Genomic DNA, 22428 nt, shown 5'->3' on the forward strand with positions numbered 1-22428 from the left:
AATTTTATTATAATTATATTATTATTTTTTTATACTTATTTATAGTTTTTTATTATATTATAATTTATGATTTTGTGTTTCAAACTTTATCATACCCGGGATATTTACTAAACTTTTGTTTGGACAGATTCAAGTGTGTTATTACTAAGAATTACAGGCCTACAATATAAAACGCCAAATTTCTATGCAAAACAATTGTACCGCGTTGAATCACAAAAATCTGACATAATCATACCACCAGGGTGTCTACAGCATAGTCCACTTTGCTCTACCAAGTAATAACATTTCTCCCAGTCCCGAAAGCAGTTGCATATTCCCTAGACTAACCGTCTCTGGTGTTATTACTTGTAAATGTTAATAGCCAGTAATATTTTGTGCATATAGGAGTGCATCCAGCGTTTTTTTAAACAATCAACTGAACTTGTGAGTTTAGTGTCAAAATTTAAATGAATAACAATATATTAAAAGGTTGCATTTTAAAAACATTGTTTGCGTCTACAGTCACAGCATGTTTTTACATTCCTGCGATGTTTTCATGTTGACACTTCATAAATCACATACCTCTGTGAACTCCACACTGGCTGGATCCCCAATGATTATACCATCTGCCATTTCAAACCCTGCATAACGGATTAGCTGGGTGTTCCAGACTCTAAAGTCATGTTTCCCATCACTCCTCTGAGGAAATATAGTAATTGCCGACCTAAAAAAAGAACAACATGAGTTTCTATTGATCTATACAAAGAAAAAATATATACCCTAATTACAGGAAAAATAGTTTTGGTGTCCTCAGGGTTCAATCAAACCAAAAAAAAATCTAAAATATTTCTGTAATGAAGAGTTTTGCATGCACATGGTGCGTGCACGTGTTGCATAGGCATCACAAATACAAACAAAGCTTTTCAATCAAGCCTACTAAGATGTTATTTTAATTTAGAACCATACAATAAAAATGAAATATATTACGCCATCAGACATTATTAGTGGTTTGTAAAATTAGGAGTCCCAAAAGTGATTGTAAAGGTTTTTTTTTTAGTTTTTTTTATTCTGTATTTAAATAAGGTCTACGGTGATACATAAACAGCAACATTGTTGTACACACAGTAGAACATCTCCACAAAAATAACCAAAAGCTAATGCACCACAGTATCACAAGGGAGAACAACTCATGGTGGCAATCCCAACAGTGGGCTGCTGGGTCAGTCAGATTGTAGAAAAAGAAAATATGACCCTAAGGCCAAACTGCAAAGAATAGCTAGAGAAAAAATAAAGAAAGAGAGGGGGAAGGAAACTACCACCAGACTCTCTTATCCATGTCCGGGGAGCTTTCAAATGCATTTCAGCTTCCAAGGGAGTTAAGTCACTAGCTCCGCGTGCTCCTCAGGATAGACAAACTCGTACCAATAAAACCATTTCTCGAGGAAATGGTTCCTGCCCGTGGCCACCAAGTCCTCCACTGCATTTATTGCAGATACTTTTTTCAAACAGACGTCCACTGCAGGCAGCTGTGTCTGCTTTCAAAACAATAGTATGCAGCTCTTCGCTGCCGTGAGCAGGAGAGGCAAGATAGATCTCCTGTAGATCTTGCTTGGAATCTCTTGGTGGTGCAAGAGGAAGAATGCAGGGGTCCAAGGCCACACCTGATCAGCAAACTTCTGGATGACGCGGTGAACCTTGGTCCAGTAAGGGAGCAATAGGCAACAAGACCAGAAGATGTGGTGGAGAAAACCTGGTTCCTCTCCGCACCTCCAGCACAAAGAGTTTTTTTTTTCAATAACAAACATGTCATACTTACCTTCTCTGTGCAGTGGTTTTGCAAAGAGCAGTCCTGAACCTCCTCTTTTGGGGTCCCTCACCAGCGTCTCCTCCTCCTCCTCCTCCTCTTGTGTGTCTGTCCCCATAGCAAGTGCTTGCTATGGGGGCAGACATGCGGTCTCAATTCTCAGCCATGTTGCATGTGTCTATTGATACATACAGCGTGGCTCGGCCCACCCCCTGATCCCTCTTCACAGGATTTGATTGAGAGCCAATGGCTCCTGCTGCTGCCTCCTTGTCCAGTGAGGGGAGAGAGAGAGAGCAGTGCTCTCGGGCACAGCACTGGCTCAAGATTGGGCTCAGGTAAGTATTTAGGGGGGCTGGGGGTGAACTGACCATGGAAGTTTTTTTACAGCCTTTACAACCACTTTAAAGCAGAATTTAAGTAGTAGTACTATGTGTTATACATGTAGCCAGGTGCTAGACTAAAGCAATATGGAGAAGGAGACATTGCCTTTTATTCCTTTCTCCCTCTACTGAGATACTGATGTCATGCTGCACTATTCTCCTTCAGCCAGCAGGTGGGGAGCAAAAGCCAAGTAAGCCCATTGACTTCTATGTAGAGGGCTGAGAATCCTGGGAGTTGTAGTTTGAGACAGCAGCCATATAATTCTGATAAATAGACTTTTTACACTACAGATCCCAATAGGCATTGTGCAGTAGGAGTGGAGAGATGATTTTTATTAAACTGCCCAGGAAAGTTCTTCCTCTTGGCACCAAGGGAGTTAGAGAGAGAGCACCTCTGTCTGGATATTCGCCTGAATGCAGGAGAATATACCAACTGAGATCCAGGCCTGAGACAGGAAGTGAGCACACCCAGGTGCAGGACAGCACTGCCCACATCACAACAACTGTACAGCTGCCGCAGGGAGACTGGAGCATCCCCTGACCCTCTGCTTCCCACTGCTAATTACCGGAGGCCTTTGGGGAGAGACCAAGTGGGCCCCCCTTTTACAGCGATAGGTCACTACAGAATTCCTGGGACTGTTGAGAGGGCTATTCGCCCCTTTGCTGATACTGCTAGCAGGCAATGAGCCACTGACAGCAGGACACAAAGTGTTCCCAATTCATACTGCACTCTATACCACACTCATTCCACTCCTTGATTTCACCTACATTATACCAACTGTATACCGCATTATACCAAACCTTTACCTCAACTGAAGCAGATCTACCGTGCACCTGTGCTGAGACTATATCATACCTATACTGCATGCAGGTTAACTGGGACTGTTGTTAAGTGCACCAACATTCCCAAAGGGCCCCAAAAATAGCTGGCAGAAGAACATCTTAAAAGACTGCACATCCTGTAATAGTTATTTTGCAAGTCCTCCCTCCAATCCTCTTTTTCTTTTGGACAGTGCATACCCAGATGGTCTAGTGCTAGCATCTTTGCCATAAGTGGACTCTAACAGTATAGTTCCAGCACTCGGTAGGTTAAACTTTACTACTGCTCACTGATGCACTTGAGGTGGCCTTGTTACGGTTTATGCTGATCTGGACGCCAAATGTCATCTTAAGCCTAGTTCCTACTTTAAGCACTTTGTATGCTAAATGCTGTTATTACCATTGTTAATCCATTTTTTGCTTGCCTAGTTATCAAAAATAGCTGAAGGGAACTGCCACGCCAACTCTAGATAAAAGAGCAGCCAACACTACAATAAGACTAATTGTGAGAAATAATTGAAAAACAATAAAGTGTGGCACTATACCTAAAACTAAAAATCTACGTAGATGGATGTAGGATCACAATGGTGATGCCTGAAATTACCAAGTGTTTGAACAGCCTCTATAAGGTATATGACCTTAGGCAGAGGATAGATGTGTTCAGAAATTCTCAACCAGGATGGTGTCATTAAACCATGTGAATGTGTCTCACTAAACAAAGCAAAAGTAAAGTGAAAGTAAAGTGAAGTGTTTAAGAAGATCTGGCTTTGTAAGTCAGCATGCCTTACACCTTGTGGTGAAAAGTATCTACATAACTTTGAGCATCCTGCATCCCCAAGAACCGTCACTCCATATAGACTTGTATAATCACATATATGGCCACATGTTATGCTATTTTTAGTTCACATTTTTCACTTGCAACTTTTGGTGCATTTCTGTCACATGTGACATTGTTTTTGCGTTTTTATGTTTGTATCACCACGCCAATGTAATTTTCTAAATCACCCATATTACTTTGGTTAATTTTTTTCAAAAAAATTTTTTTTCACTTTACTTTTGCTTTGTTTAATGAGACACATTCGCATCAACCTGGTTGAGAATTTCTGAACACATCTATCCTCTGCTTAAGGTCATATACCTTATAGAGGCTGTTCACACACTTGGTAATTTCAGGCATCTCCATTGTGATCCTACATCCATCTATGTAGATTTCTAGTTTTTGGTATAGCGCCACACTTTATTGTTTTTCACCTTTAGTTATCAAAAATATTGAGTGACAATGTATTAAGCCTTTACCACCTGGTTTGGTGCCTTTGTTCTTTACTAGTACTGGGTACTAAGTATTACCTTCAGTGATTTCCTTTATTATTGTATATTTGTACACTCAACCTGGTGTGTTAGAGGGGCTGAGGTTTTTTGGAAAAGGTTGAAGCAAAGAAAAGAGGACCCATCCTAATCTGTGGCTTCTGTGGGGGTAGCACTACATAAACAATTGCCATATTGCTTTTTTTTCACATTTTTTCATCCTTTGTTGCATAACAGGAAGTACCTGAATAAGGACTTCCCTATCAGGACCATCAAGTATTATTTTAGTGAAATCTACACATTTAAAAATAATGGAAAATAGCCATTAAAATTCCTTTTTTATAATAATGTTTATACAAGTTTTTAATAGTTTAGATCTGAAGCCCAATTCAATTTTGCTGCATGCACTGATCGAATACTTGTTTTCCAGCAGGACCTGTTCCACAGAAGCCAGTCATTAGACTGGGAACTGGGCAGTGTTGATAATACAATTTGACTTTAATCCTATGAGTTCAATTCACACAACTGCTCCACAGTAATGTGTGCTGCAAAAAGTAAGGCATGCTCTACTTTTTTCAGTGCAACATACACAATGTTGCCAACCCCTGATGACTTTTTTACTGATGAAACATGAACATTTTACAGACTGAGCACATTTTTTACTGACAACCTGAAATATGGCAGAAACTCCTAATATAAACTTAGACAATCAACATTTAAAGGCTAAATTCACCACTTTACGACCCCCCGCTGCACATACAGTGCCTTGCAAAAGTATTCACCCTCCTTGGCTTTTTTCCTATTTTGTTACATTACAGCCTTTAGTTCATAGTTTTTTTAATCTAAATTATATATGATGGATCAGAACACAATAGTCTAAGTCGGTGAAGTAAAATTAGAAAAACATATACATAAAACTATTTTTCAGAAATAAAAAACTGATAATTGGCCTGTGCATATGTATTCACCCCCTTTGTTATGAAGCCCATAAAAAGCCCCGGTGCAACCAATTACCTTCAGAAGTCACATAATTAGTGAAATGATGTCCACCTGTGTGCAATCTAAGTTTCACATGATCTGGCATTACATATACACACCTTTTTGAAAGGCCCCAGAGGCTGCAACACCTAAGCAAGAGGCACCACTAACCAAACACTGCCACGAAGACCAAGGAACTCTCCAAACAAGTAAGGGACAATGTTGTTGAGAAGTACAAGTCAGGGTTAGGTTATAAAAAAATATCCAAATCTTTGATGATCCCTAGGAGCACCCTCAAATCTATCATAACCAAATGGAAAGAACATGGCACAACAGCAAACCTGACAAGAGACGGCCGCACACCAAAACTCACAGACTGGGCAAGGAGGGCATTAATCAGAGAGGCAGCACAGAGTCCTAAGGTAACCCTGGAGGAGCTGCAGAGTTCCACAGCAGAGACTAGAGTATCTGTACATAGGATGACAATAAGCCGTACGCTCCATAGAGTTGGGCGCTATGGCAGAGTGGCCAGAAGAAAGCCATTAGTTTCAGCAAAAAACAAAATGGCATGTTTTGAGTTTGAGAAGAGGCATGTGGGAGACTCCCAAAATGTATGGAGGAAGGTGCTCTGGTCTGATGAGACTAAAATTGAACTTTTTGGCCATCAAAGAAAACGCTATGTCTGGCGCAAACCGAACACATCACATTACCCAAAGAACACCATCCCCACAGTGAAACATGGTGGTGGCACCATCTTGCTGTGGGGATGTTTTTCAGCAGTTAGGACTAGGAAACTGGTCAGAGTTGAGGGAAAGATGTATGGTGCTAAATACAGGGATATTCTTGAGCAAAACCTGTACCACTCTGTGTGTGATTTAAGGCTAGGATGGAGGTTCACCTTCCAGCAGGACAATGACCCCAAACACACTGCTAAAGCAACACTTGAGTGGTTTAAGGGGAAACATGTAAATGTGTTGGAATGGCCTAGTCAAAGCCCAGACCTCAATCCAATAGAAAATCTGTGGTCAGACTTAAAGATTGCTGTTCACAAGCGCAAACCATCCAACTTGTAGGTGCTGGAGCAGTTTTGCTTGGAGGAATGGACAAAAATCCCAGTGGTAAGATGTGGCAAGCTCATAGAGACTTATCCAAAGCGACTTGGAGCTGTGATAGCCGCAAAAGGTGGCTCTAAAAAGTATTGACTTTGGGGGGTGAATAGTTATGCACATTGACTTTTTCTGTTATTTTGTCCTATTTGTTGTTTGCTTCACAATAAAAAAAAAATCTTCAAAGTTGTGGGCATGTTCTGTAAATTAAATGATGCAAATCCTCAAACAATCCATGTTAATTCCAGGTTGTGAGGCAACAAAACATGAAAAAATGCCAAGGGGGGTAAATGCTTTTGCAAGGCACTGTATACTGCAGCAGGATGGCCGCTCTGTGTCGGATCACGTACCTAGTAAGTGATCCGCGGGCCGGGGTAGAGAGTGCCCCCACCCCCCCTCCTCCCCGGCTGTGCTGCGATTGGCTGCAGCACCAACCAGTCAGCAGCTGCCGGCCGCTGATTGGTTGTAAAAAACAGTACATTGCTTTGTAAAAAAACAGTACATTGCTTTGTAAAAACAGCACACAGCGCACACAGTAACACATGTTGGCCACACATTTAACCCCTTGATCGCCCTAGATGCTAACCCCTTCCCTGCCAGTGTCAGTACAGTGACGGCGCAAACCAATCAATCTACGCTTATTAGGAATTTTTTTACCATAAATATATAGCAGAATACAATTTGGCCCAAATTGATGAAGAAATTTTATTTTTTTTACATTTTTTATTGGATATGTTTTATAGCAGAAAGTAGAAAAAATATATATATATATTTTCAAAATTGTCGGCCTTTTGTTTATAGCGCAGAAAATAAGAACCGCAGAGGTGATCAGATACCACCAAAAGAAATCTCTATTTGTGGGAAAAAAGGACTTACATTTTATTTTGGTACAGTGTCGCACGCTTGCGCAATTGTCAGTTAAAATAATGCAGTTCCATATCGCAAAAAATGGCCTGGTCATGAAGAGGGGAGCTGAAGTGGTTAAGGGAAAAAAATAATAAATGCACATATTTTTGCAGGAAAAAAAAAAAGTGCATTTATTTTTTTTTCCCACAGGAGCCTGCAAAGCTTTGCACCTGTGATCAATGGATCAGTGAATTACAGGTGCAGTATCAGGCTCCTGCAGACAATTCCTCCTGTTTTTTAAACAGTGCAGACAATAATAAACATGACCAATATTTATAAAAAGTAATCTGCCTGGCTTTTCGATTAAAAAGTCAAAACAACATGACAAGACTAAGATTATGAAAGACATGGGGCACCCTAGGAAAGGACAGAATAATAAGTGCTGTGGCTGCATAGAGCACCATGGCAAACAATGTACATGCCCACCCCAGTGGGAGGGTGTTAAAGGGGGCTTGAACACAATCTATACACAATCTGCTCCTGTTGTATACACTACTCAAATACACCATAGTCCTTGTACCCACAAATAATAATTACTAGGCCAAAACTGACAGTTTCATAGAAACAGATTAATTAAACATTTCTATTACATATCTTTTTATGCACACAAAAAGGATATTTTTGTCTTACTGATTCTACCTCAAAGAAGAACTTTAGCAAAACCAGGAACTGTTGAGACAATGAATATGTTTGGTCAGGTCATATGCACAGCATAGAGTATAGAGCAGTGTTTCTCAACTCTAACGCCCTGTACACACGGTCGGACTTTCTGACGGAAAATGTGCGATTGGTGCTTGTTGTCGGAAATTCCAACCTGTGTGGGCTCCATCAGACTTTTTCCATCGGAATTTCCGACACACAAAGTTTGAGAGCTGGCTCTAAAATTTTCCGACAACAAGCTCCGATCGCACATTTTCCGATCGTGTGTAGACAATTCCGACGCACAAAGTGCCACGCATGCTCAGAATCAAGCAGAAGAGCCGCACTGGCTATTGAACTTCATTTTTCTTGGCTCGTCATATGTGTTGTACGTCACCGCATTCTTGACGTTCGAAATTTCCGACCAACTTTGTGTGACCGTGTGTATGCAAGACAAGTTTGAGCCAACGTCCGTCGGAAAAAAAATCCAATGGATTTTGTTGTCGGAATGTGCGATCGTGTGTACAGGGCATAATCCTCAAGGCGCCCCAACAGGTAATTGGTGTGGTAATTACTAAGGCAGTGAAACTGATCAAATCACCTGTGCAAAATAATAGAGAGCCTGAAAACATGACCTGTTGGGGCACCTTGAGGACTGGAGTTGAGAAACACTGGTATATAGAATGCAGGGGTCAGTAAGTAACAAACCAAACAACACATATGCAGCGTACACACGATCAGACATTCCGACAACAAAATCCATGTGTTTTTTCTGACGGATGTTGGCTCAAACTTGTCTTGCATACACACAGTCACACAAATCTTTTTGGAAAATCCGATCGCCAAGAACGCGGTGACGTACAACACGTACGATGAGCCGAGAAAATTGAAGTTCAATAGCCAGTGCGGCTCTTCTGCTTGATTCCGAGCATGCATGGTACTTTGTGTGTCGGAATTGTGTACACACGATCAAAATTTACAAGAACGGATTTTGTTGTCGGAAAATTTGAAATCCAGATCTCAAATTTTGTGTTTCGGAAATTCTGATGGAAAATGTCCGATGGAGCCTACACACGGTTGGAATTTCCGACGACAAGCTCCCATCGAACATTTTCCGTCGGAAAATTCGACTGTGTGTACGGGGCAATAGAGTGCAGCAGTCAGGATGAGTGCTACATTCACATCAAAGCCCTCCTTATATCAAAGTCCTCCTTACATCCGTGTCCCCAGAATGCCACCTAAATCAGAGCCCCCTTACATCCTTCAGAGTGCTTCCTTAATGCCTCCAGAGTACCCCCCTACATCCTCCTGAGTGCCTCCAGAGTGCCCTCTTACATCCTCCAGAATGCCACCTTACATCCTCCAGAGTACCCTCTTAGTAGTACTAAGGGGGAACTCTGGAAAATGTAAGAGAGCACTTTGGAAAATGTAAGGGAACACTCTAGGGGATGTAAGTGGACACTTTGAAGGTACTAAGGGGACACTCTGGAGGTACTGAGGGGGCACTCTGTAGGATGTAAGGGGCACTCTGGAGGTACTAAGTATCTCCAGAATGCCCCCTTATAGCCACTAGAATGCCCCTTCTATCCTCCAGAGTGCCCCCTCCGTACCTCCAGAGTGCACCCTTACATCCTTCAGCGCGCTTCCTTAGTGCCTTCAGAGTGCATCCTTGTGAGTACCTGCTGTGATTGTTTTAAGCAATTACCTTCCTTTCAGGGCATCATTCACATTAAAAAAAGCTCACCGCAAACCCACAAGGCTTGGGTAGTGCTGAGCAGGTCATTGTTGAAGCAGGACAGCAAATCATAATGAACACAGCAGCTCCATAGCACATTACTCTTTGTCTTATTAAATAAAGACTCGGGTCTGGCCCCTTCAGGAAAGTGAATTTACCTTATATTCCCACCATTGGTCGCATACTTTATATGGCGGCAAATGAGTTCAAACATTTCTTTAGCCGTTTTGCAAGTTCGGGCATCAAATACCTTGAAGGAAAAAAAAAATGGTATATAGTAATGAAATAAGTAAGGTTGAAAAAAAGTTCATTAAGTTCAACCTATACTGATACTTGCAGTATTGTTACAGTAAAAATCTATTAAAAGGTACAATTGTAAGCTAGCTGCCAATATATACCCTTAAGTGTGAACTTCATCAGTGGTTGTTGATTAACTCAATCAACCTCTCTCTACCTATGAATTAGCTGTATGTTGTGCATTTTTGCAGTTATTCAAGATCGCTGTGCACTGCACCATGTACAGTATATAAATTGTCTCCTGGTCCAATCAAATTATGAAATAATCTATTACGAAGCAGCCAGGGGAGGAGTGAAGGGGAATACTATAGAGTGTCACTTGAGTGACAACTCAGTCTCCTGGAGCTACTGATATCACATCCAAGAGAGTGTCTCCCAATAGCAGCCACGGGGCTTTCGGTTGTCTAAACAATGGAGGCATTTTACAGGTACAGTAAATAACATGCCTGAAATACATTAAATGTACATATAATCTTATAAGAAGATTGTTTTTAAAAAGAATGGTCTGGTGACAGGGTGTCTTTAAAGAGACACAGTCACAGGCATAGGCATAAAGTGCAGATTCCTTACTGTCATGGGTGAATTCTGGTCCATTTTTAGGGCTAAAGTTCCAACACATCAAGGTAATGTCAGAATTTACTGCTAAGTTCCACCCACCAACATTCCTATTGGTTCAAATAGGAGGCTCCTTATCAACTGGAAAGTGCAGGAGTTAGGAAGGGGCGAGCAAGCCATTGGAACAGAATGAGAATCGAGAATAGCAATAGAATTTTGGAGGTTGCTTCAGATAACTGCAGGTAGCTCTGTGTCTGCATTTCACCAATACAGTAGTCACCTATCTCCCCAGTGACACTTTAAAATAAGAAATGCAAATAAGCAGATTGTTCAAATACAGCATTGTCATTGTACACTGTCATTTTAATAATTTAGACTGGTAAACACTGAAGTAATATGAACTCATAAGAATATTAGTTATAAGTTACTGAACATCTGTTACCTGTAAATTGTTCCACTGAATCCGTCCTATGCACCTAGGAGCGTTTCTCCATGCCTGTTTAGCAGCAAAGGCCAGCTCATCCATCGTTAATTGATAAGTTCCAGTTAGTTCAATATCTTTGGTAATGGTTTCTAGCCTGTTCAGGTAATTTTCTATCTGTGGCCTGAAAAAAAAAAAAAAAATTACACATCGGGTTCTGTACTATAGTCATTTTTTATTTTAATTGCCCACTAAACTGAACTAATTGACCCTTTTAGAGTTTCCTACTGGCCAGTCCACAAATATGGTTCCATAGTAAATGTTCACTGAACAGCAGGACAATTCTACAATGCTACAGTATAAGCAGGTAATAGCAGGTCACTACCTCCCAAAGGTTTTTCGTTCATGAGTGTAAAATGTTGGCCTAAACTAGTGTCCTCTGGAACATCTGGGTAAGGAGCATCATTACCTTAGCTGGTGTCTGCTCTATGTTCCAGGATATATGCCCCCACTGTAGAAGTATGGGTTGTAAGCAGTATTTAAACCTCAACACTGTCCTTCAATGGAAATGAACATCCAATCAATGCAATCAATACTAATTCTAAAGCAATCGCACTACTATACACACTTAAGTGTAAAGAAGAATTAAAACCATTCACAGTTTACACTGTAATGTATGTGCCCTACGTTGGAGGTTTTTCTAACTTCCTCTCCTGTAGCTGCGACAGGAATTGAGAAAAAAGTGAGAGGAATTCCCCTCCTAGCCAGTTGTCACCATGTCACCATAACAGGTGTCCCCATCAGAAGATTTCCCCTCACTTCTTGTGTTGATGACAGCTTCAAAATTTACACTTTCCAATTACTCTCTATCTCAATGACAAGGGTCACCAGGACAAATACAGCAGACCACAATAAAAACATGACAGGGGTTTTAATCATTTTTACTGTTTAAAAAAAAATGTGGCTATACATACAACTGATTACTAGCATTTAAGTTGGTGATGTATAAATGAAAAATTGATTCAGTTACATAAAAATATATGGCCTCTGCAGTAAATATGTTGGCCCGGTGCGAACTTATTTCTTTAAAAAAATGTGTTTGTAGCAATTTACAATATTAGGCTGGCTCTCAGGAATTGGACTGGATATAATACACATCTACTTCATTTGTGTAATCCTTATGAAGGGTACATTGTTTTTTTATTTTCCACTAGATCTGCTTTTATGCTGGTAACTAAATATCTTTTTTGATGTTAGATTGACTTACTCTTTGAAGGATTTGTAATATAGGTTTATAAATTCTATTGCTTGAGGTAGGATTACATCCTGTGACATTGGTTTGTCTCTTGGACCTCTTATATAGCACTGAGGGTTCATTATTGATCCATGACAAACTGATGATTGGCAACCAAGTTTCTGTAAAGTAAATGAAAGCATATTGTAAGTACAAGGTTGAAAGAACTAGGACCTTGTTAAAACAATGGAATGCAAATAAGCCTCCCATAAAGAAGAAAGGACTTGATGTAAAGCTATTTTCACATGTACACAAAAACCAACAATAGAACGATACGCTGATAATAGTGTGGTAAGAAAACATGTTTTTTTTTTTTTTTTACTTAAAGAGGAGTTCCACCCCCCCCCCCCCCCCCAAACAAAAAATTAACAGCTACAACTACTGTAGGTGCTGACTTTTGCTATTAGGGCACTTACCTGTCCAGGCATCCATCGGTGTCCTTACCCGAGCCAATTCTTAAATCGGCTCTCAGGTGCTGGGAAGCCTTGTGTCTTCACAGTCGGTTTCCTACCGCACATGCTCGAATCACACTGCACTTTGTGAATAGGCCAGCTGTGGGGGGAGGGCCAAACTTCCTGCACACTCCGCCATGGCGAAGTGAGCCAGAAGTGGGAGCTGGTACCTGTCAAAACCAGGTAGCCACCTCCCCCCCAAAAGGTGCCAAATAGGGCAGCGGTGGGAGCAAGTGAAGTGAGCCTGAAGTTAGAGTGGGTACCTGTCAAAACCAGGTACCCACTCCCCCCAAAAGGTGTCAAATGTGGCAGTGGAGGCAGGGAGGAGGAAGATAAGTGGAGCTTCCCCTTTTGGGTGGAGCTCTGCTTTAAACTTAGGTACCCACCTCCCCCCAAAAGGTGCCAAATGGGGCAGCGGAGGGAGGGAGGAAGTGAAGTGAGCCTGAAGTTACAGTGGGTACCTGTCAACACCAGGTACCCACCTCCCCTCCAAAAGGTGCCAAATGGGGCAGCGGAGGGAGGGAGGAAGTGACGTGAGCCTGAAGTTAGAGCGGGTACCTGTCAAAACCAAGTACCCGCTCCCCCAAAAGGTGTCAAATGTGGCAGTGGAGACAGGAAGGAGGCAGATGAGTGGAGCTTCCCCTTTTGGGTGGAGCTCCGCTTTAAACTTAAAGCCAATGTAAAACCATAACTTTTTTTTTTGTTTGTTTTAGATGAAGTATGTAAGGGGCAAAACACCTATCAGGTTATGTTTTGCTGTCTGTGACTCAGTAGGGGAGGAGATGGAGATGTAACAGGAAATGAGAGGAAATCAGGAATCCCTATGTTAGTAAGTTGCCACAGATGCAGCAGATACAGGTGAGATTTTAACTCAAAATGTTTGGCTTTCCCCTTACATTCTGTCTTGGTTGGAATGATCACCAGGACAAATAGAGAGGGTGAATCTCCTCAGTGGGAACACAGCAGACAGCAGTAAAAACTTGACAGAGGGTCTAACCCTTCCACACTCAATCATACACTGAAAAAAATTAACATAGGGTTTTACCCTTCTACATCCTATAAAAAATTTACCTTAACTGCTTGCGGACCACACCACGTACATTTACTGCGGCAGGGCAGCCGCTCTTTGACAGATCACGTACCTAGTATGTGATCTAAAACTTCTGGGTCTTGGGCGCACGTGCGTGCTGCCAGTGACCCGCTCCCACTCTGATTAGACTCAGCGGGAGCCAATCAGCGGCTCCGACAGAATCAATGGACCCGCCGATCATTCGGGACACAAGCAGAACAGCAGTCTGCCTATGTAAACAAGACAGACTGGTGTTCAGAGGGGAAGGTATTGATCCTAGTCAAAGCCCCTCTCCTACAGTTAGTAAGCACAACTTAGGCATACATTTAACCCTTTGATTGCCCCAATGTTAACCCCTTCCCTGCTAGTGTCATTAGTACAGTGACAGTGCATATTTTTTTTAGCACTGATCACTATACTAGTGTCACTGGTTCCCAAAAAGTGTCAAAAGTGTCAGTTAGTGTCCAATTTTTCCGCCGCGATATCATAGACCTGCTATATAAGTCGCTGATCGCGCCCATTACTAGTTAAGAAAAAAAATTAAAAATGTAAAAAAATACCCCATAGTTTGTAGACGCTAAAACGTTTGCGCAAACCAATCAATAGATGCTTATTGGAACTTTTTTTAACCAAAAATATGTAGCAGAATACATATTGGCCTACATTTATGACAAAATTAGATTTTTTTTCATTGTTTTACAGCATAAAGTAAAAATTATAGTTTTTTTTCAAAATTGTAGGTCATTTTTTGTTTATAGTGTAACAACATGACAACCTCCCTATGTTGAGGTAATGTGGCTTGGTACGGTTCCTGCGGCCTGCCAGGTTGCGTGCTCGGATAAGGGTCTGTTATGGATTTTGGTGCGGGGATCCCCTTAATATTCATACCAGACCCAAAGGGCCTGGTAATAGAATGAGGGGGGGAGGGGGACCCATGCTGTTTTTTTACTGATTTTTATCTATACCGAAAATTCAGCTGCGAGCAGTTTTAGATTACATTTTTTCCTTTTAGAAATGTCATTTTTCTGTGGTACTGTTCTAAACACGGGAAAGATGCGCTACTTTACAGGCATACTAAGGACACCCCCAGACACGATATTTAAAGGAACATTTCATTTTTATTGTTTTACTTTAAGCATTATTAAAATTACTGCTCCTGAAAAAATGTCTGTTTTTTAAACTTTTTTTTTGCATTGATACATGTCCCCTGGGGCAGGACCCAGATCCTCAAACACTTTTTATGGCAATAACATGTTAGTGTCCCATAGACTTTAACGGTGTTCGCACAAATTTTTTGCCTGTTCGCAAGTTCTGGTGCGAACTGAACCGGGGTGGTGTTCAGCTCATCCCTAAATATAAGCAGTTAACACTTGAACTTACATTATTTGAGTATGTAAAGCAGCTAATACAAAACACAGTATCCAGAATACTCATAAACTATGGAGTTGAGGTACTAAAAGAATAGAGCATGTTTAGTTAGCAAAGTGAATTCTTACTTAGTTTAGTAAATAATGTGAAGTTGTGTTCACCTTAAATGCCCACTTATTACTCGTTTCCGGTGTTCTGACGATATGGGACGCTCTGACGGTATGGGACGATCGCAAATTGCGCATCTGCATAAGACATAAGAATCTTCCTGTATGTGTCCCATACCTTGCAATATGGAACGCTCTTGAATAGCGCATGGGCAGCTACAAGTGGCATTTAAAGAATGCGCTGTTTGACAGCGTTCCATATCGACAGAACTCCCGACGATAAGTGAGTGGAACGCAAGGGTATGAGACACATACAGGAAGATTCTACTGTATGTCCCATGCGCATGCACTGTTTGCAAGTGTCCCATATCGACAGAACTCTGGCACAGGCTCTGAAGGTCCGGCACTGTAAGCCGGACTTTCAGAGCGCATGCGCTGATGATGCCATCGGCTGCATGCACTTTGAATATCGCCTAAACTGTGCAAGTCTAATAGATATTCACAGTACCTACAGGTAAGTTTTATTATAGGCTTTATGTAGGTACAAGTGGTAGTACAGAGTTCACTACTTCTTTAAATGGATGGCCTACTAAATCACAGCTTGTCATTGATGATCTGATGTAAACTCCTCTCCTCTGCTTTCTCTTTAAATAACTAGAAAGGCAAATGTCAAAATCTCAAATACCAAACTGCTGAAATATCATTACCAGGAATACTGAACATTAGATGTATTTTGACAAGGAGCTTGATGATTTAGCCATAATAACACTATATTTTTACACATTTTTTTAATATAATGATCCCACAAACCTGTTTTGCTTTGAGGTGTAAAGTATCTTGTAGAATGTTTCCATTTTCATAGTTTTTAAGCTTCCTGTACCCTGGATAGCTTTCTTTTTTACAAGAATGCCTATTATTTTCTGGAACTTTCTTCTGAAAGAGATTAGTACAAAAGAGGGGCATTTTCTTAAACTCAATAGAAACACATGCAGACTTATTCTGTAAAAGTAAACAAATGTAAAAACTGAAGGTATTGCTTAGAGTGGGGGTCAGCAACCTGTAGATCGCGATCTACCATTAGATTGCGGACAGGTGACTGGTAGATCGTGGTCTGGGCTTGCTGACCCGCCACTCCAGAGCATCAGAGTGCAATGCAGAGAGTCTACTTGTAAAGTTGGAGCTGTAGTAGGGAGCAAGAGCTGCATAAGCCAATGCCTCCTCTGTAGTGTTGGCTCCTGTCCCATGCGGAGTAATACCAAGTCCACCTCTTATCCTGGCTAGCGGCCTCCAGAGTGATGCCAGCAGCAGGAAAGAGGAGATCTTCAGGTCAGGGTGAAGCAATACACTGGGCATAATAGCAGCGTAGTGTTGCTTTCTCCACACCTGCTTTAACCCCTTGGACCTCGCAGAAGCATGCAGTTGTGGAGCACTTGCAGTGTGGCCCCATTTACTTGAATGGGTCACGATTGGCAGGCAGTAGCATCCACCAAAAGCAACAGTGGGCTTAATTGCTATGGCAGCATGTGTACACCAAACAGGGTTAGGGACTGGGGGAGGTAAAACCAATACTCAACCGCAGGGTTTTACCACCTCTCAACATTACATGTGAACAAGTCCTAAGAGTTCTGCTGTTAAATGCAACTAAGGGCTCATTTACAAGTGCAGCAGGCACTCCTGCGCCTCTGAAAATATATGTTGCCTCCTCACTACCTGATTTAAACCCATGATTGCTGTGCAATGCACGTGATTACAACACGGTAGTACAGCAATTAGAGCTTTAAATACGGTGTGAGGAGGCAACCCTGTGCCCGGTGATCTTTGACGTTTCCCATGTTGTTCAGGTAGATCTCTGCCTCTTTAAGGTTGCCCACCCCTGGCTTAGAGCAACCGTTTGGTTACAGCTGTCATTTTTCTGCTTCAGGTAAGAAACTGAAAAAAAAGATTTAACCGGTTGCTATAAAAAATACTTCCGCTTTGTTTTTGAACTCTGAAAACCTGGAGGTCTGTAGGTTACCTAGTTATGTCTTATATTCTGCAGCCTGGGCAACTGTTCATACTGTGAGTTCATGTTGGAAGTTATCTAAGAATCCAAAGACTTCCTGTAGTGGAACCTAGGTTTGCCTAAGGGTCTACTTCATGTATTAAATTTACGATACATATCCATGTATGCAGAGATTTATATATATATTTCTTATGGCTTCATATCACACCCACCACAAAGAATTATCTGCAAGTGTCCAGAAGAGGAGAAATAAGGTAGAAAATTCTTAACACAAATTAAATAGTTATAGAATGGTACTGTCAATATATTGTTAATACTTAAATCTTTTGGCAAATATTATTGCCACCCCATCCTGCAGATATTACAACGCAGGAGCAGTAAGTCCCTTTCCCATGGAGCGGACTTTGAAATCCGCATCCACCAGTTCAGCAGGGGAACTCTTTACGCTGATCCCCACTGAGCAGGTGGATGACGAGTTTGTGTCCACTCTGCAAAGCAGTCCCGCCCCACTGTTCTCTATGAAACAATCGGATGGAAACAGACCGCCTGTACGTTTCCATCCGACTGTCATACAATCTGATTCGCCATTCGGAATGGATCCCTCATCTGTCTGTTTTTGGCAGAGAGGATTGGATCAGATGCCAGCGAGTGTCAGCGGACACATGTCCACTGACATCTGCCGCTCTATAGAGAACAATGGCTAGTTCAAATAAGGTCCGCCTGAAAACCTGACAGGTGGACCTAATCGGACCGCCCCCTGTGAAACCAGACTTACACATTGATAAGTCATTAGGTCTGCATTAAGCGAAGCCTGATTAGCATCTAATGCAGATCCACCCTATCTCAATCTAAATGCTGCTACAGTATGAAAGGGGTGGTAGTTCCATGAAAAATTAAATGTATTTTATGTAAAGAAATACACAACTTTATTAATTGGTGGTTTTTATATCTGCCTGGAATTTAGCTTTAATGTATCAGCAGGTTTTCCCAGCTTTTCATTGTCAGTATTTAGCCATACTCATTAACTACATGAGTTGTTTGTTTCTATAAGGTAAGAGCTGCACTTATGTTGCGGTGCAGCCCACTTAGTTTGTCTAGGCAACAGCCCTAGAAAAGCTATATGCTTGAGTTTGGTTGCTCATTAAAGCACCAGTTTGAAAGAAGGAAAAGAATCTCTAAAAAGTTTTGGTGCTTTATCAAGACATGAAGCTTTACTGCTTCTCCGTGTTGTGGTCAACAAATTAGCCAGTCTGCACATTTCATACAACAATAATTACAACCACAATCCATACTGGGACTCTTTTCACCTCTTGGGAAGTTGCCTTTATCCATGACATTACAGGTAAAGCCACTCTTTACAATTTAAACAAACAAAAATAATAATTTCACCAGATAGATATTCACAACATATTTGATACCACATGGAATTATGGACATGGACAATTGGAAGTTTTTAGTGGAGACCATAAGTTCATATCACAATCAGTTACAGCTTTCTCAAAAAAAGATTCTCAAATAAGGATTGTTGAGTGTTTAAATGGTACTAACCTCTAAAGTAATTTTGATTTCAGCCATGTCTTTAGTCGGGCCATTGACGCTAGCATCCTCCTGTTTCACAGAACTTCAGAAATAAAACAAGATCAATTTCAAACCATGGAACACAGTTCTGTTTTCTTATTCAAATGCATTATTATAAATAGCCAGGTATGCTAGTGGATACAAATGTTATTTTCCTGTTTGAAAGCTTTGTTCCTTACCTGTGACGCAGGGAGAGTTAAATGAATTGCCTGCAATGCTGAGCTGCAGTGACAATTTTAGGAAAGACCATGAATAATGTTCAGCTCTGAATTGTTTTTAACCCTGGGGGCATCAATTTTGGGCTAGCCTATATGTATGCTGGAAAGTTTTTGATTGGCCAAAAGAGAGTACAGAGGAAGGGAATATCGACTGCTGCGTATTCTGGGACAACAAGAGCCTGCTGGGAGATGTAGTCCACAGACAGTTAGCTTGAGGAAGAGGCTTGGGCGGCCTTGAAATGCAAAGGTCCACCCCCCGAATTCTAGATGACATCACTTGCGGTACCCTTTGCATCCCACAAGAAGCTCTCTACCATCTTGTTGTTTTCCACTTCCTCATCTAAGCTGTCAACCAGCTTGACGTCTGGACTTTCCAGACTGTAAGTTGTAGGAAGAGGCTCCCTATCCTAGATGCATGAGCCAACCGCTCATGGGTTACATACAAAAAGTACCATCTCTTCTTCCTATGTGAAGTACCAATTTACAAGTATTTCTCAGTACTATTAATGCTGCACTTAGTGTGGTGTCCCCCAGTGTGTTCTCTTGGTCGTGCAGGTGTTCCCTGTTGCTGTGAGACTGTCCATCAGAAGCCCTTACTTTGTGAGGTGCCTGATTTTAACTGTCACAATGTGAGTTGCCACTTCTCTTTTTACCACAATAAATCTGTTAAAATACTACACTCAAATTGTGCACTGCTGTTCTTCTTATCTGTAGTCCGCAGACTATGTATAAGATTAGCAATCTAACTACACACCCTAGTATTACTGGGGCTCTGTGGGGAGTAAAAGGAAGGTCTATTTCGGGGTTCAAGGCAGATGTAGTGAGGACATTGTGGGAGACAGACCATGTAGCAGGTTCTTAGCAGAATGTTTTGCCAACAGATCAGGGATGCAAACAGATATAGATGGAGTAGTGGACATCTCCTCCGACGTGACCCCTGATGACAACAGATGTTGCTGATGAAACGCATCAGGTCAGGTAGTACGTGCCATGTCACTTCCACCATCCTTTGGAATGCAGGTGGAACGCGATCGGCATCCCTGCTTGTTTTAATGAGCTTGCTTTGATCGGCAATACTGTAAGTGCATTTCTTTAGCTGCGACACAATAAATTTTACAAACTGCACTATGAGGAGCCTTTCTTTTTCTTCTTGACATATGTGATATACCATACCTTTTGCCCGGTGAGTGTGCAACTTTATGGGCTGGTTTTATTTCCCTGGAGAACACATCTCTGATTGACATGCTGTTTATGACTACCTGTAATGGGTGTTATGTACGTTTGGTGAGTAGGATGTTTGCCTAGGGGCTGGTGGAAGAAGGCACTTCTGAATGCACATTTAGTAATCAATTTTTAAGAAGATATCACTTTCACTTGATTGGAGACATCTGGTGACGGTGTATGGACATTGCACATACAGTATATTTAATTCATCCATCATTGTTTATGTTCAATGTATGGTTCATTGTAGATGTTTTTAGTTGAGAGCGCGGTATGAAAATTACTATTGTTATTTTCCTTTAATGGTTTCAGCTGTTTTGAGCCTCACTATGAGCTGCCCTATATTTATTATTTAATTATTACACTTTATCATTTAATTGTTTTGAGTTAATCCAAGGTGCTCAGGTTGAAGGTTTTCTTATATTCCTTTTTTCACTATCTCCTTGTACAGGAGGACACCACTGTGGCTGATTGGTGTTGCCACCTGATCTTTGGAGAGGATGCCACTGTCACTAACTGGTGCTGTCAACTGATAATTCGGGAGAACGCTACGGTCTTTGACTGGTGTTGCGGCCTGATTGTTGGGGGCAACGCTACTACCAATGACCCAGCTGAGCCACTGAAAAAGGGCTGAGGGAGACCAGCTGTTGCCCCAGGAGTTGGTGAAAAGCTGCTGGCCAAACCCCACTAAATCCTATTAGGGAGAAACAGTATTGTTTGTTTGGGACACAGTGTAGGCGCCTATACCCAGGGTTGGAAGTAGAAATGTGCAATTCGCTTCGGTCCGAATCTAAATTTGGACTAATTTTTGGTTAATTGGACATTTGAATGTATTCAAATCTCTGAATGACAATAGTAACAAATTTAGTTATAAATATGTTTCTTTTCGTTGAATTTATTTGTTTGCTAACGAATTCCAAATTTTCAGAATGATTTGAATTCTGATCTGTTGAAAAATGATCACAAAATTACAAATTTTGTGTAAAGAATATCTGCTTGTTAACCAGTTGCTGCCCACCCACCGGAGCTCTTTTTCTGGGCGGACGCCAAATGACGTTGGCCCATTCAAACAGGGCATGCACATGATCGCTTACGCGCAGCCCTGCACTGTCAGTCAAGTCGACACAGTGCATCACTGACAGGGGTGAACAGCCATTAAGCATAGCGGTTTACCACTTGATTGGCCGTGATTATGTCACGGCCGATCACAAATGGTACTGCCCGTTTGTAGACGGCGTATGCTCGCGATCAGGAGCATGCTCATGTCAGTGGCGGCGTGTTCTCAGGAACACTGCTCGTCACCGACAATGGTAAACAGCCAATGGCTGGCGGCTGTTTACCACGCGATCGGCTGTAATCCATTCACAGCCAATCACAAAATGTAAACACAGACCGGTAACTAGCTGTTACCGGCTCTTCCCTCCTCACTCACCGTTTCCAGTGTGAGGAGAGAAGAGCCAGCAGCAGTGAGTTACCGATCTGTGTAGTGTCTGCACCAACACCACACAGTAAAGAGAACCTGTCACATCGCCCCCCCCCCCCATTGCACCTGTCACCCAACAGTCACCACATCATTGGTGAATGCATTGGTGAATGCTTCTGACTGTATCACACATCCCTAAAATATTAGCCCATATTTTTAACAATTTCCCCATTTTCATCATCTGTCCTGACCATTTCCCATGCCTCCTCAAAAAACCATGCCACTGCCTTCCACGTGAACTGACCCTGGCCTGTTTTTTGACTACACCTCTGCCTACCATTTTGGACTGCTTCCAAGTGAACTGACCCTGGCCTGTTTTATGGACTATGCTTTTGCCTACTGCTTGGACTGATCTGTTGCCCTGCTACTGTAGTACACAGGGGTCTCACATGTGAGGGGCTCCAGAAATGTTTTTCCGGATGGAGAAAACTAATTTTTTTGTTTTCTCCAGGTTTCGTAATTTCCGGATTAGAGTCTGGAGTCCAGAGGCTTCATATAGATTTGGGTGGGCAAAGTCTTCACCCCTGTGCCCCTGTGCACAGGTCTTACCTGATTGCGGCCCTCAGCCTGCTGCTGACTTACTGCCATCAGGCTTCTGCCTGCTGCATGAACTGACCACACCTCTGCCTGCTACCTGGACTATGGAAATAATGGGCCGTAGCAAGAGGCAGTATGTTTATGAAGGGCTGGAGGGCCGTACAATAATGAGTGT

At 41.8% G+C, this 22428-nt stretch overlaps 1 protein-coding gene across 1 annotated transcript in view; it reads right to left on the reverse strand.

The window, feature by feature from the left end:
• The window catches only part of NOS2 (nitric oxide synthase 2), a 150731-nt gene that overhangs the window by 65948 nt on the left and 62355 nt on the right, over positions 1–22428 (reverse strand). Inside the window, exons 3-8 of the mRNA XM_073616679.1 lie at positions 18765–18837; positions 16025–16147; positions 12192–12340; positions 10946–11108; positions 9810–9901; positions 562–703 (exon numbers count right to left, since the gene is read on the reverse strand). Of these exons, the coding sequence (XP_073472780.1) occupies positions 562–703; positions 9810–9901; positions 10946–11108; positions 12192–12340; positions 16025–16147; positions 18765–18837 (742 nt within the window). The remainder of the gene's footprint in view (positions 1–561; positions 704–9809; positions 9902–10945; positions 11109–12191; positions 12341–16024; positions 16148–18764; positions 18838–22428) is intronic.

This window comes from Aquarana catesbeiana, linkage group LG02 (genome assembly GCF_042186555.1).
Source record: "Aquarana catesbeiana isolate 2022-GZ linkage group LG02, ASM4218655v1, whole genome shotgun sequence".
NCBI classification, from domain to species: Eukaryota; Metazoa; Chordata; class Amphibia; order Anura; family Ranidae; genus Aquarana; species Aquarana catesbeiana.